Here is a 14,900-nt window from a genome sequence, read left to right as displayed (position 1 = left end):
AAACTGAAAAATACTTTTGTCTCTTTTATTCTTTAAGTACACAGAGGGCTAATTTAGAGATTAATTAGCTGTATATTTCTTAAAATTCTAAATTATTCATGTTATCCTAGCTGCTCTTATTTAGAAGTGTAGAAAAACATTCTCCCTACGAAAAAAAGTTATGTGAGATGAACATGTTAAGAAGTAATCACACTGTGGTAATCATTTCACAATTCACATGTATTAAATCATCATGCTGTACACCTTAAACTTACATGTTATATGTCAACTGCGTCTCCGTAAAGCTGGGAAGGGGCAGACAAAAACTGCTGCTTGTTTTGGTAAAACTGTTGTTTTTACTGGATAAACTATGCAATATAAATTATCTTAAGCATGGTGTGAGTGATGACTGTGATTTTTTTTAGAGGCCAAAACACTCCTAAAAAGACCATCAATCTTTGACTTGTTGATGGTTCCTAGCAAAGAAACATTACCTATTCTCGATTAAGAAAAAATTTGTTTTCTGACACGGACATAACTTTTAACTGAAAATATAATTCACTATTTTAAAATACTTACCGTGTTTCTTTCTTGGTTTGAAAATCAGCCCCAGAAGAGGGAGGCCGAGGGATGAGAGAAGTGGGCCAAGCCACGTTGGTAGGTGAGGGGATGTGCTCTGGGGGTGGTCAGCACCCGTCACAATACCAGGGCGTCTCCACACCAACGTGTGGAGACGTTGTAAAGAAGCCTTGTTTATAAAGAGGCCTTAATTGGGTTCAGATGCTCTCAACAACACCTGTCTCTCAAGGCTGTGTTCTTGAAAGGGCGGCCACTACAGGAACAGTACGCAGGGACGAATGTTCCAAGGAAAGGGGAGGGGTTGTGGAGCCTCCCGCTGCCAGGTCTGGTTAGCAGGTGAACCAGCAGTCAGTCACATCCTCTCAGGGACCTCCTCCAACATCCTTCTGAAAATGCAACCTACTTCCTTTTTTATTCTTTTAATGTTTGTTTTTGAGAGAGAGAAAGAGACAAAGCATGAGGAGTGGAGGAGCAGAGAGAGAGGGAGACACAGAGTTGGAGGCAGGCTCTAGGCTCTGAGCTGTCAGCACAGAGCCCGATGTGGGGCTCGAACTCATGAACTAAGAGATCATGACCTGAGCGAAGTCGAACACTCAACTGACTGAGCCACCCGGTGCCCCAAAAATGCAACCTACTTATCTTTATTTAAAGTGCAAATTTATTTAAGTAAGTCCAACACTTATCTTTACACATTTATCTGTACACATCTCAAAAAATTAAATTGACTTCTGATACACAAATGCTGCCTAAAATGAACATCACGCACAATGCTTGAAATATTAATTTTATTAGGAAACCATTTGATAGTTGTATTATATCATTTAATCAGTCACTTAATTTTAATGTGGCCTGAGAACATCAATTAAAATTTGGATTTTTCAACCATTCAATAAACATGTGAGCATCTCCAAGTGCTAGGGAATGGAGATGTAGGCTAAACAGGAGATCCTTGCTCTCAGGGAGCTTACAGTCTAGCAGGAAGGCAATATTAAAGAAATATTTACATTTCTCATAAATACGTAAGACAGAGAAAATGGTTGGTGCTTTTCAAGAGCATCAAGAGATAGTGTCTAACCCAGCCCAGAGAAGTCACAGAGACAAAAGGTAAGTGCTTCAGAGAAAGTACAGGCAGAGGGAACATTAGGTGGTGGACCCTAAAGTGGGAAGGACTGTGTAGGTTCAAGGAGCTAGAAGTCTAGAACAGATGGAGCACCGAGTGTGGGGAAGAGTCAAGGAGATGAGACAGAAGAGGGGATGTGATGGTCACGATCATGGAGGGCATGAGGGGTCTAGTACTTCTACAGGGAACCCGTGAGACACTGAAGCAAGGGAGCAGCATGACCAGGTGTGCACTTAGAATGGTCATCCTACCTCACAGGGATGCAGACGCAAGACTAGCTAAGACTAGAAGCAGGTAGACCACTTCTAAGGCCTTTGGAAGTGAAAGACAAAGATAATGGGGAATTTAAGAGATAGTGAGGAGGCAAAATCAATTGACCCTGATGCCTGAATCTGAGGTTCCTAAAAGACCACCAGTGCAGACATCCAGTAGACCCCTAAGATACACAGGTCTAGAGCTCAGGGAGAACAATGTCGACACAGGAATCATCTGCGTTTAGATGGCTTCTGAAGCCATAAGAAGGGCTGATATGACCAAGAGAGAATAAACCTAACCATGAGTAACATACACATTTAAGAATGAGCAGGGGGGCCTGGGTGACTCAGTTGGTTGAGCGTCCGACTTCGGCTCAGGTCATGATCTCACAGTTCGTGAGTTCGAGCCCCACTTCAGGCTCTGTGCTGACAGCTCAGAGTCTGAAGCCTGCTTCGGATTCTGTCTCCCTCTCTCTCTGCACCCCCCCTACTCGAGCGCTGTCTCTCAAAAATAAATAAAAACATTAAAAAACTAAAAAAAAAAAAAAAAAAAAAAAAAAAAAAAGAATGAGCAGAGTGCCAGAGGAGGGGAGCGAGGGCATGGGGAGTTACTATTTAATAACAGAGTTCTGTTTGGAATGATGAAAAGTTCTGGAGATGGATGGTGGTGATGGTAGCACAACCATGTGAATGGACTTAAGGCCACAGAACTGTACACCTAAAAGTGGTTAAAACGATACATTTTATGTTCTGTGTATTTTACCACAATTTTTAAAAAAAGAACAAGGGGATACTTTCATGTTTTGCTAATGAAAAATCAGGACAAATAGTAAAGGGAGTAGGAGAGAAATCACTAGAGGAACAGGGGCAGGGCAAGGGAGACAGAACAAGAAGGGCCAAAGAGGTTGGCAGAAAACCTAAAGTTTCGATCTAGAAGCTAAGGCCAGCACTGCGGGGAGGAAGTGTTCAAGTGCACTGAATGCTTCAGAGAATTCAGTCAGATAAAGTCAGAAAAGAACCCACTGGTTTCAGCAACATGGAGGTAAACCTTGAAGAGGGTATTGGCAGGGGAAGGCAATGAGGAGAAGGATGGAGAGAGAATGGGTAGAAAAGAGAGCCCCAAATGCAGACAATAAGTGTGACTATTAAGGGAAGGAGTAGTGGCTAAAAAGACAAGTAATTGATGCTTTTAAAAATTGTGTGTGTTAAAATATCATCATGTGTAATCAGCAAAACAATCATTTCAGAGGAAAAATGACTATTAATAATCTCAAACATACCTGCAGTGTATAGGTTATGGGACTTTCATGCTACTTGTGGGTTAGAAAGGATAACTTAAGTTATTCTCTTCAGTTTATGGGTGGTAAAGCTGAGTCACAGAAAAGTTTCTCAAAGAAAATAGACAAGGAATTGAAGTTTATCAAATAAGTATCTTCACTGATTTTTGTTTAATGTAGAAAAGTACGATGCACTGTGTTAAGAAAACAATTTTACCATAATAGCCACATGTTGGAAAAGTCTAAAATTTTAAGGCTACTGGTATGTCAATTTTGGTACATATCCAATGGAAGATGCTTCACACTCCAGTTACATCCTCAAGATGCTGAAGTCAGTCTTCTGGATTGGTGCATTGAGGGCTGCACTAATACTGAGACCCAGGACCAGTCTGGTGTCCATGGGATCAATAATCCCATCATCCCACAGCCTGATAAAAGAACAAAGCAAAAGTTATTAGGAATCTACCACCAAACTACCATTTATATAATTTATGCCCAGAAATGCTGAGGTTTTTCTTCAGGTACCATGGGGATCTACCAATGAGTTTCTGGGTACTACATTCTCACAACTGAAATTACATTCTTCCCAAAGAAAAATGACAGGACTTTGATCCCAGGCCCTCAAAGAATGTCAGAGTGAGCTATGGTTTTGGGAACTGCTTCCAGAAACCACAAAATAATCCTTGATTTTCAAATACTTTTACTTATTTCAGGAAAATGTTTCCTGTTCTTCTGCCCACATAAATATACAAGTTGATGTGTTCCTGTTATTAATATGGAGAGACACATGAACCCAGGTAATGATCTCAAACCAAAGTCTCTACTGGAAAAGGTGTACTCCCCCAAATTCCCAAACTTTTAAGAAACTACAAAAACGACTGAATAGACTTCACTATTTTATTAAAGTATCTTCAATGTAAGTTCTTTGTCTTTTGCTACAATAGGAAAGTAAGTAATAGCTTTAAGCTGCTTTCAAAAGAAACTCTAAAGTACAAATCTGCTTTTCACTGACAACCTCAGTTTTACAAAAAAGATGAATGAGAAATACTGTTTTTTAAAGGTCATTAGTAGGTGGCTGTTTGGCTTTCTTTAAACAAACTGCTTTCAGTATCTAGACAATAGCATCAATTATTAAACCATACTTAGATCGACAGACCATGAATCAAATCTTTGCTCATAAAACATTCATAATGGGGACCCTGAAGTAGCAACAGCCAGTAAGAAGAGGCCACTCCTGTCATGTGTAACCAGGTCAGTTGATTACACCCCCTTCTGACGCCAACAGCAGAATAACGCAGCAAGCACAGCGAAGCCAGGCCTGCTTCGTGATGGTCATTAACAAGAGTGCTCCAGGTAAAAGGCCCTAATCAAATGCCTGAAGAAGTTCTGATTATAAAAAGAACTGAGCAGAAGAAACTGGCATGCTGCACACGTAACAATGAAGGACTGAGAGAAACACAGAACGTCATTATCCGCGGTAGCAGATAATGAAAGAGGTCTCTGAAAAGACAGAGCCAACCATGGTAGAGCCAAAACAGACCGCACAAGTTTACTGGTAGGCTGAGATTCATGAAATCCAAGGAAGGTGCCATGAACTGGCTTGAAAATCCTTTCATCTTGTAAAGAAAACTGCTGACTCCATGCCACCAAATGTTTTAACAGAAAGGCCTAAGCATCTATGAATTAACAACAACAACAAAAAAACACCTTAGTGTTTTTTGATATTTGTTTCCAGAGATAAATACATCTGGGCCATTTGCTCCCCTGCCCTGAATACAGCCTATTAAAATAATAATACTAATGTAAGTATGAAAACAATAAACGATTCAGTCTTTCTCAAGAGATGACTTAGCCAGGGCTGAAAAACAAATGAATGGCTCACACGAGATACGTTATTTTTCAAAGTTTAATATTTCAACTGTCCTTGTGCATTTTTTTTTTTTTTTTTATTTTTTTATTTTTGGGACAGAGAGAGACAGAGCATGAACGGGGGAGGGGCAGAGGGAGAGGGAGACACAGAATCGGAAACAGGCTCCAGGCTCCGAGCCATCAGCCCAGAGCCTGACGCGGGGCTCGAACTCACGGACCGCGAGATCGTGACCTGGCTGAAGTCGGACGCTTAACCGACTGCGCCACCCAGGCGCCCCTGTCCTTGTGCATTTCACTCAAAATCTGATGTAGAAACAAAAACAAACAAGAAACTGTATGTGAGCCAATTGCACCAATTGCAATTGGTGCAAGGAATAACCTTGCACCAACAGGAATAAACCTAACCAAAGATGTAAAAGATCTGTATGCTGAAAACTATAGAAAGCTTATGCAGGAAATTGAAGAAGATATAAAGAAATGGAAAAACATTCTGTGCTCATGGGTTGGAAGAATAAATATTGTCAAAATGTCAATACTACCCAAAGCTATCTACACATTCAATGCAATCCCAATCAAAATTGCACCAGCATTCTTCTCGAAGCTAGAACAAGCAATCCTAAAATTCATATGGAACCACAAAAGGCCCCGAATAGCCAAAGTAATTTTGAAGAAGAAGACCAAAGCAGGAGGCATCACAATCCCAAACTTTAGCCTCTACTACAAAGCTGTAATCATCAAGACAGCATGGTATTGGCACAAAAACAGACACATAGACCAATGGAATAGAATAGAAACCCCAGAACTAGACCCACAAACGTATGGCCAACTCATCTTTGACAAAGCAGGAAAGAACATCCAATGGAAAAAAGACAGTCTCTTTAACAAATGGTGCTGGGAGAACTGGACAGCAACATGCAGAAGGTTGAAACTAGACCACTTTCTCACACCATTCACAAAAATAAACTCAAAATGGATAAAGGACCTGAATGTGAGACAGGAAACCATCAAAACCCTAGAGGAGAAAACAGGAAAAGACCTCTATGACCTCAGCCACAGCAATTTCTTACTCGACACATCCCCAAAGGCAAGGGAATTAAAAGCAAAAATGAGTTATTGGGACCTCATGAAGATAAAAAGCTTCTGCACAGCAAAGGAAACAATCAACAAAACTAAAAGGCAACCAACGGAACGGGAAAAGATATTTGCAAATGACATATCGGACAAAGGGCTAGTATCCAAAATCTATAAAGAGCTCACCAAACTCCACACCCGAAAAACAAATAATCCAGTGAAGAAATGGGCAGAAAACATGAATAGACACTTCTCTCAAGAAGACATCCAGGTGGCCAGCAAGCATATGAAAAGATGCTCAGTGTCGCTCCTCATCAGGGAAATACAAATCAAAACCACACTCAGATATCACCTCACTCCAGTCAGAGTGGCCAAAATGAACAAATCAGGAGACTACAGATGCTGGAGAGGATGTGGAGAAACGGGAACCCTCTTGCACTGTTGGTGGGAATGCAAATTGGTGCAGCCGCTCTGGAAAACAGTGTGGAGGTTCCTCCAAAAATTAAAAATAGACCTACCCTATGACCCAGCAGTAGCACTGCTAGGAATTTACCCAAAGGATACAGGAGTGCTGATGGAGAGGGGCACTTGTACCCCAATGTTTATAGTAGCACTCTCAACAATAGCCAAATTATGGAAAGAGCCTAAATGTCCATCAACTGATGAATGGATAAAGAAATTGTGGTTTATATACACAATGGAATACTACGTGGCAATGAGAAAGAATGAAATATGGCCTTTTGTAGCAACATGGATAGAACTGGAGAGGGTTATGCTAAGTGAAATAAGCCATACAGAGAAAGACAGATACCATATGTTTTCACTCTTATGTGGATCCTGAGAAACTTAACAGGAACCCATGGGGGAGGAAAAGGAAAAAAAAAAAAAAAAAGAGGTTAGAGTGGGAGAAAGCCAAAGCATAAGAGACTCTTAAAAACTGAGAACAAACTGAGGGCTGATGGGGGGTGGGAGGGAGGAGAGGGTGGGTGATGGGTATTGAGGAGGGCACCTGTTGGGATGAGCACTGGGTGTTGTATGGAAACCAATTTGACAATAAATTTCATATATTAAAAAAAAAAAAAACTGTATGTGAGCTTACCATTTACTCTTTTCTCTTAAACCTTTTTTTAGGGTTTTCTATTTCCTCTTTGCTTCTACTGGCTACTATCTAAGTCTGTTTAAGTGATGGTAACAAGAACATGTTTATGTCTCAAAGACTATAAAATATTTTCATCTTAATTAAATGAATCAATGACCCACAACAAAATAGCCCTGCAAATCAGCTTACAAAAATACATATTAACAAGAAGAGAAATAGGCTTTTTAAAAATGCCAAATGGTACCATTTTCATTCCGAAAGTAATTATATGCTCTTGAAAATAAGTATGTTCAGCCTCTGTACCCAAAGTGCCAGGAGCAGTACCCGCCACGAAAGATGTGCTGATGACTGAAACGGATTCTAATTTTTTTCTTTTCTCCTTCCTCTCCAGTTTGCCTTCCCCAGTAAATGACACAAATTACACCATAACCTAATTTTAAAAGACACAAATAGTTATTTTCTTTATTCCATATGCCCAAGGGATAAAAGGAAGATATGAAGCTTAGATTATTCTTCAGAATGAAGAACATTAAAGTTGCTGAAAACAGAGGTCTGAATGCACACAGGGCAGCAAGTCTGCAGCCCGGGCAGGCCACGATGATTTATGACCTCATTAAAGGCTGTAAGAAACAAACAGAACCAAGAGTTGCAATGGTGTGTGAGGTGATTACTTGGTGCTGACACGCAGACCCTGGCTGTGAGTAATCACCTCCTCAGTGCACAAGCACACTCGTTATCAAGTGCCAAAACGTGTTCAACAGTTCAACCAAAGTCATCTTTAAAATAGGAGTAAAAACAAAATAAAGACAGGGGCATGGCAGGAATCCACGTATTTAAGCAAAAACTATAAAAGAACGAATTCCTGAAAATGATACAGCCAGGATTATAACTCTTAACTTTTTAGCCCCTGCAGGCCCAGACACCTCATTTAGAAGTGGGAGAAGGAAGGGGGCGCCTGGGTGGCTCAGTCGGTTAAGTGCCGACTTCGGCTCAGGTCATGATCTTGCAGTTCACAGTGAGTTGAAGTCCTGTGTCAGGTCTGTGCTGACAGCTTAGAGCCTGGAGACTGCCTCTGATCCTGTGTCTCTCCTCTCTCTCTGCCTCTTCCCTTTTCATGTGTTCTCTATCTCTCTCTCAAAAATAAAATAAACACTAAAAAAAAGGCGTGGGGGGGGGTGGTGGTGGTGGAAAGAATGGTGGAGAGTTGTGGAATCAGACCAATGGTAATGGTCCATAGCCCAGCCTGGGAGAAGGGGTGGGATTTCTGCAGCAGGTACTCCCATTATAGAGACAATAATACAAAATTATGTGCGGCCAAAAGTTGTTTTCTGGTTCCTACAAAGGCCAGACCAACCCAACTGCCTGTATCTCTGTAAAGCTGCTGCCCTTACAGCCCAGACGCACCCACCAGGAGGTATCAGAAGGTACCTTTTTCCCTGGCTCCCACCTTGCACTGGAATAGTAAGGGTTTCCTTCCTCTTCAAACTTCTTAATGATTGGCTCTTTTAAAGCTGCTTCATCCGCACTGGAGAACTGAAAGAAAAGGGACCATGAATGAATCCACTGTACTAAAGCAACAGATCCACTCAAGAGAACCTCAAGAAAAAAGGGGTGACCGTTTCTTGAGTAATAGTGTCACAACCACCATCTGCACAGTGACATATATAGATGACAAGTGATACTTTAGCACACATGATCTCACCTGAGACATGAGTGCCAAACTGGTCCACCATTACATCTCCCTTGTCAGAGACAACTTCCTGAGGCGGTTTAGTGTAAGGTTCAAAACCAAGGGGATCGCAGGGCACCTGAGTGGCTTAGTTGGTTGAGCATCTAACTCTTGATTTTGGCTCAGGTTGTGATTTCATGGTTTGTGAGATCGAGCCCTGCAATGTGCTCCACGCTGACAGTGCGGATCCTGCTTGGGATTCTCTCTCTCTCTTTGTCCCTCCCCTGCCCTCCCCGCCCCTCAAAATAAGTAAATAAACTTGAAAAACAAAAACAAACCCAAGGGGATAGAGTACTCTAGCAGGGCCTAACAACGGATGTGAATTATACAAAATGTAACAAAAGGGCAATTTTACATTTAGCAGCTTCTGTTGGACATGGACCAGTAGGAGATTGTTGTGGGTTTTTTTGGTTTTTTTTTGTTTTTTGAAACAGAGAGTGGTGGGTATAGGCAGAGAGAAGGGGAGAGAATCCCAAGGAAGCTCCACACTGTCGGCACAGAGCCCAGAGTGGGACTCCATCTCACGACCATGAGATCAGGACCTCAGCCGAAATCAAGACTCGTATGCTTAATCAACCGAGCCACCCAGGTGCCCCGTAGGGGATTTTCATTCAAAACAGCCAAATTTAAAACAATTTTAAAGTTTAAATGGGTGAAATATCAATCACCACTTGAATAAACCCAAATAGCTGAGAGATATTTTCCTCTAATTAAAAATTTAATGGCTTGCCCACCAGTATTGCCAGAAACAAGCGATAATTAATTCAGTTGCAAAAATCTTTATGCAAACCAATTTTGAAACCCTGGAAAGTGTTTTCAACTTAAAAAGTATTTCACACCAAAACAAATGACTTATTTCAAATAAATCCAACCTTCTTTTATGTACTTTCATAGTTTAGTATCACTTATATGTCAAGAATTTGGGGAGAGAACCACTAAAATCCTATACTTTCCTTTCATACATAAGAATAAATGAATTCATATATTTGTATATCAATCAAAGAACAACTACTTAATAAAAGACTACCATACTGGGCTAGGGTTAAAGATAGGTCTTTAAAATATCAGGTAGAATTTCACACCTCTGATGCCTAACACACAAACACACAACAAACACAAGAGTAAACCTCTCATTTCACTTGGATACTCATCAGTACGGAAATGAAAAGGAAACTTCAGTTTAAGTCTGCAGAATTCCTGCTGCTTGCAAAAGACAACTGAGGATGTGAAGCATGAGTAGGATGCATTCAGGGAGGCAGGAGCCACCCCTCATGCTTATCTTATCCCCATTCCACAAGCTAGGCAGTTGACCAGATGATCCTAACTGGCAGGAATGAGAACCTTAGAAGGCAGGGCCTCCTCCATGTTATGCCCTGTTATGATAAAACAGGTCAAGTAAACAGTTCCAAGAACATGCATCAATCATTTTAAGGTTAGGGGCTTATGCAAAGTAGTAGTATAACTAATAAAAACTAATGCACAACTTCAGAAGAATCTCTGAGACACAAAAAAAGAATCCATTCTCACAACAACTGTTTGCAAAGAAGAATTTGCCTTAATAAATTATTCTGTTGTTCACTCAACCCTCAGATTATAAGCTGTCTGCCCCCAGACTGTCAGCTACTCAAGGGGCAAGAACCTCACATTTTCTCCAAGTCATGTAAACCTTCTAAGGTGCTTGAGCACTCTGTACCCTGTGGAGTACGCAGCCAGTACCTTTTGTGTGATGTTGCTGTCAAGACCTAAAAAACAATCGCTTAAAAGTACCTACTATTAACATTTAGAAAACTAAAAGCAGCCACTTGCTGATGTGCCTTTCATCAAGTTTCCAGCGACCTTTCCATTTTTCATTTATATGTGCACAGTATAATAATGTTACTCAATTCTCAATTAAAGGACCGGGCCCTCCCACTCAAGGACAATCTAAGAGAGAAACTGGAAAAAACAAAATTCTGCTGCTTTAGGTCATAAAATCAAAGAAGTAAATTGCATTTATTTAAATCTCACTAACTGCAAATGACTAAGAACCTAAGATCCTTATGCCTCAGACCAGTGTCTGAGTTTCTCGATTATTTTCTTGGAAATTCTGAAAAATTACAACAAGCAACCTCCAATAAAGTAGCTCTAACAAGAGAGACAGAGCATATGGAAGTCCAAATTGCTGACAGTCAGCATCTTCTAAGTGAAGCCAGGCCCTAACCCACGAACACTGAGAGGTTCTGGGTGCGCTGCTCCCTGGCTCAGCCAAACCCAGAGACACAGAAAAAACAGCATTTACTTGTTTCCCTTCACGTGCTCTTTGGTCCTTTGCTACTGTGGCCAACACATTGGCTGCCTGCTCTCCTCCCATCACTGAGACACGAGCGTTTGGCCACAGGTAGAGGAATCTTGGGCTGTAGGGGGGGAAGAAAAATGATCAAATTAATTCACTGTACAACACAGAGGTTTTCACAGGCCTGTGATTACCTCCTAAATTAGTGGTTCTTCATTCCAGCTGTGTATTCCAAGGGCATTTTTTTAAAAAAATCACGCTTGGAACCTACTCCAGACGAATCTCCAGAGGTGTCTACTGAGTGTAGTTGGGTTTTTAAGTTCTCCACATGATTCTGATGTCTGTTTTGATAAATTTTATTTATCCATTTCATGTCAATTTACTGGACATAAAAATATTCAAAATATCCCCTTATTACATGTGCTTATGTCCTGTTTTCCATTCCCGATATAAAGTCTTTTTGCTTTATTTTTTAGTTTTACTAGGAGACGATCAAATTTGTTAACCTTTTTAAACAAACAAGTCTGGGCTTTCCTGATTCTTTTATCTTTACGATGTTTGCTCTTTATTGTGTCCTGTTTTCTATTTTCTTGTGTTTAATAAGCTGTTCTTCTTCACAGTTCTTGAGCTGGCAGCCTGGCTCAGTGATTTTCGGCCTTTCTTTTCCAGTCTATGTATATTTACATCTAGTACACACCTTCCTCAAAGCAAGACCTTAGCTGCATCACATAAATTATGACATATGGTATTTTCATTATGAGCCATCGCAAAATATTTCCTGATTCCCATTGTGGATTTCTTCCAAGTAGCACGTTTAGTCTTAAATTTCATTTCACTCCTCCAGATGATACAAATTACGGTATAACTGATCAAAATGTGTGAATGCCATTCTATGTTTCAAATAAACCTGTACCAAACTGACCATTTATAAATATACTTGAAGTGTGATTCTTTCTTCAGAGAAAACCATGACAATCACCTACCTATATGCTCTGCCACACATCCCATAGTTTCCAGCCCCATAAGATCCCCCAATGATGACAGTTATCTTAGGCACATTGGCACAGGCTACAGCAGCCACCATCTTGGCACCATCCTTGGCAATTCCTTCCGCCTCATAGTCTCTACCAACCATAAATCCTAAGGGAAAGAACAGAAAAAGAGCCTCTGGATGTAATGGAATTTATGTGCAGAAGTCAAATCCAACATCTTGTCAAACTGTATTTTACTACAAAGCCTCTCACTGTAACAAAATATTTACATGTGAAATATACACCCCCAAAAAGTTTGCTTAAAAAGATAAAATAAGGGGCACCTGGGTGGCTCAGTCGGGTAAGTGTCCAACTTTGGCTCAGGTCATGATCTCGTGGTTCGGGGGTTTGAGCCTCGCGTCAGGCTCTGTGCTGACAGCTCAGAACCTGGAGCCTACTTCGGATTCTGTGTCTCCCCCTCTCTCTGCCCCTCCCTCACTCACACTCTCTCTCTCAAAAATAAATAAACATTAAAAAAATTTTTTTTAAAAAGATAAAATAAAACTGCTCTAATCACTTCTAAAATTTTCCTTAAAATGGTTCATCTGGATGCACACACAGCTGTCAAACAAGATCAGGATGCCAGGAGTTTACCGTCAAAAATTCTCCCCAAACAGCAGTCGGTGATGAAGGACTGTGACACAGCAAGCTCAGGACGAAATGCTGTAGCAAGCCGAACTACAAGGGCTTCCATATTTCCTGACCTGGTTTAATATATAAACTGTTCCTTCTGAAACACTGATTTAAAATTTGGATGAAATAAAAAGATAGATGTTTCAAAGATGGTAAGAGCCCCCTGCCAGTGACTCAATAGCATGGTGGAAGAATTTTTCACAGCAACTACAGCATTCCTGTGCTTCCTCAAGCTCCTGGCCATGGGAGACTGCTCTGCAGATGCACTGGGCCCTCCAGGCCTTGGGCTCCTTCCTGCTCACCTCACAAAACCCAAGCCAGGCTTCATGCGTCTCCCTCCCCAGCCGTCCACTCACTTGCCTAACTGGCTGTCACTGTTTTTGTTTTGCAAGTCCCCGGTAATCAAGTCATCCGATTCCATTCAGTTTTTATGGGACAGCTGTCCAAGCTGCAGACACAGCGGTACCGACAGGACAGCCCTCAATCTTGCCAGGCACACTGTGCTTCCCTGGGACCCCTGTGAACAGGGCCCTCTCAATAGCTCAGAGCACCTCTTCCTGCCTTGTCTTGATTTCCTGAAATATTCCACAGTAGCTAGCTCAAATATCAGCTACCTTCAAGCTCTCATCCCTCACCCAGCACCCCACCGCTTTTCTATTCCCTGGAGATGATTTTGCCTTCAAAAATAGGATTCCACGGGGTGCATGGGTGGCTCAGTCAGTTAAGTGTTTGACTCTTGGTTTTGGCTCAGGTAACGATCTCACAGTTCATGAGTTTAAGCCCCACATCAGGCTCTTAGGTGATAGCACAGAGCCTGCCTGGGATTCTCTGTCTCCCTTTCTCTCTGCCCCTCCCCTGTTCACTATTTTTCTCTCTCTCAAAATAAATACCATAAACATTAAAAAAAAAAAAAAAGATTGTGCCACCTCAATTGTCTTTCTCCTAATCCTTCCCAGCATAAAAAACAACATAATCATGTTCCCTTCCTTCCTCTCCTCTCATCTCTTTGGAAAAAAATCAGAGTTCCTCAAAGACTGTCCCTGAGCCCTCTTGTCTTCTTTCGGGGGTGTTCTCATCTCTTCCCACAGTCTTAAATAACATCTACATATTCTGAGGATGCCTATATTTTTATATGCAGCCAACACACGTCCTCTGTGTTCAAGATTTTTTGAACTGCTAAGACGCCTGAGTGGCTCAGTCGGTTAAGCATCAGACTTCAGCTCAGGTCATGATCTCGTGGTCCACGGGTTTGGACCCCACACCGGGCTCTGTGCTGACAGCTCAGAGCCTGGAGCTTGCTTCAGATTCTGTGTCTCCCTCTTTCTCTGCCCCTCCCCACTCACACTCTGTCTCTCAAAAATAAATAAATGTTAAAAAAATATTTAATAATAATAAAAATAGGTTTATTCAACTGCCTTTTGTATGTGTATCTCCATGGATGTCACACAGGACTGTCAAATGCAAGATTGCAAAATCAAACACAACCTCTGCACTCTGCGCCCAACCCAACCAAAAAACCAAAGAACAGAAATGTAGGTGTAACTTCCAAGAACAAGGTTTAACTTACTGGTGGTTAATAAACCATCAAATTATTAGAAACAAGGTCCCCTGAAGCTTCAGAATTCTTTTTATCTGCCCTTTCACAAGGTTTGCCACAAAGTGCTCTCTCAGGCTGCTGTTGGGACATAACGCCTCTCAAAATCCATCTAATCAACTATCATAAACTTAAGGGAAGCACCAGATCAAGATGTTTTTGCACCAGGACTGTTTAATGCCCTGCTGACTAGCAGGAGCCAAACTCCTTTTTCTTGTGAAGGCTCACCTGATTCTAATGACTAAGAACCCTCCTTCCTTTGAGCTCGAGACAGCCAGGGATCATTTTGAAGACAGGAGGAGTGGGGAGCTTTCAGCTAACCACCATATCTAAGTGCCCCCTATAGGTTAGGCACTGTTCCACAAACAAGATAAATAACAGAGAATTGTAGGA

At 41.3% G+C, this 14,900-nt stretch overlaps 1 protein-coding gene across 1 annotated transcript in view; it reads right to left on the bottom strand.

Annotated features, from left to right (window-relative positions):
- Positions 1–2,475: 2,475 nt before the first annotated feature.
- The window catches only part of MCCC2 (methylcrotonyl-CoA carboxylase subunit 2), a 64,896-nt gene continuing 52,471 nt past the window's right edge, over positions 2,476–14,900 (bottom strand). Inside the window, exons 14-17 of the mRNA XM_042940682.1 lie at positions 12,233–12,389; positions 11,256–11,370; positions 8,696–8,781; positions 2,476–3,637 (exon numbers count right to left, since the gene is read on the bottom strand). Of these exons, the coding sequence (XP_042796616.1) occupies positions 3,520–3,637; positions 8,696–8,781; positions 11,256–11,370; positions 12,233–12,389 (476 nt within the window). The 3' untranslated portion in view covers positions 2,476–3,519. The remainder of the gene's footprint in view (positions 3,638–8,695; positions 8,782–11,255; positions 11,371–12,232; positions 12,390–14,900) is intronic.

This window comes from Panthera leo, chromosome A1 (assembly GCF_018350215.1).
Source record: "Panthera leo isolate Ple1 chromosome A1, P.leo_Ple1_pat1.1, whole genome shotgun sequence".
Lineage (NCBI taxonomy): Eukaryota > Metazoa > Chordata > Mammalia > Carnivora > Felidae > Panthera > Panthera leo.
This window is presented reverse-complemented; position numbering and strand designations above follow the sequence as displayed.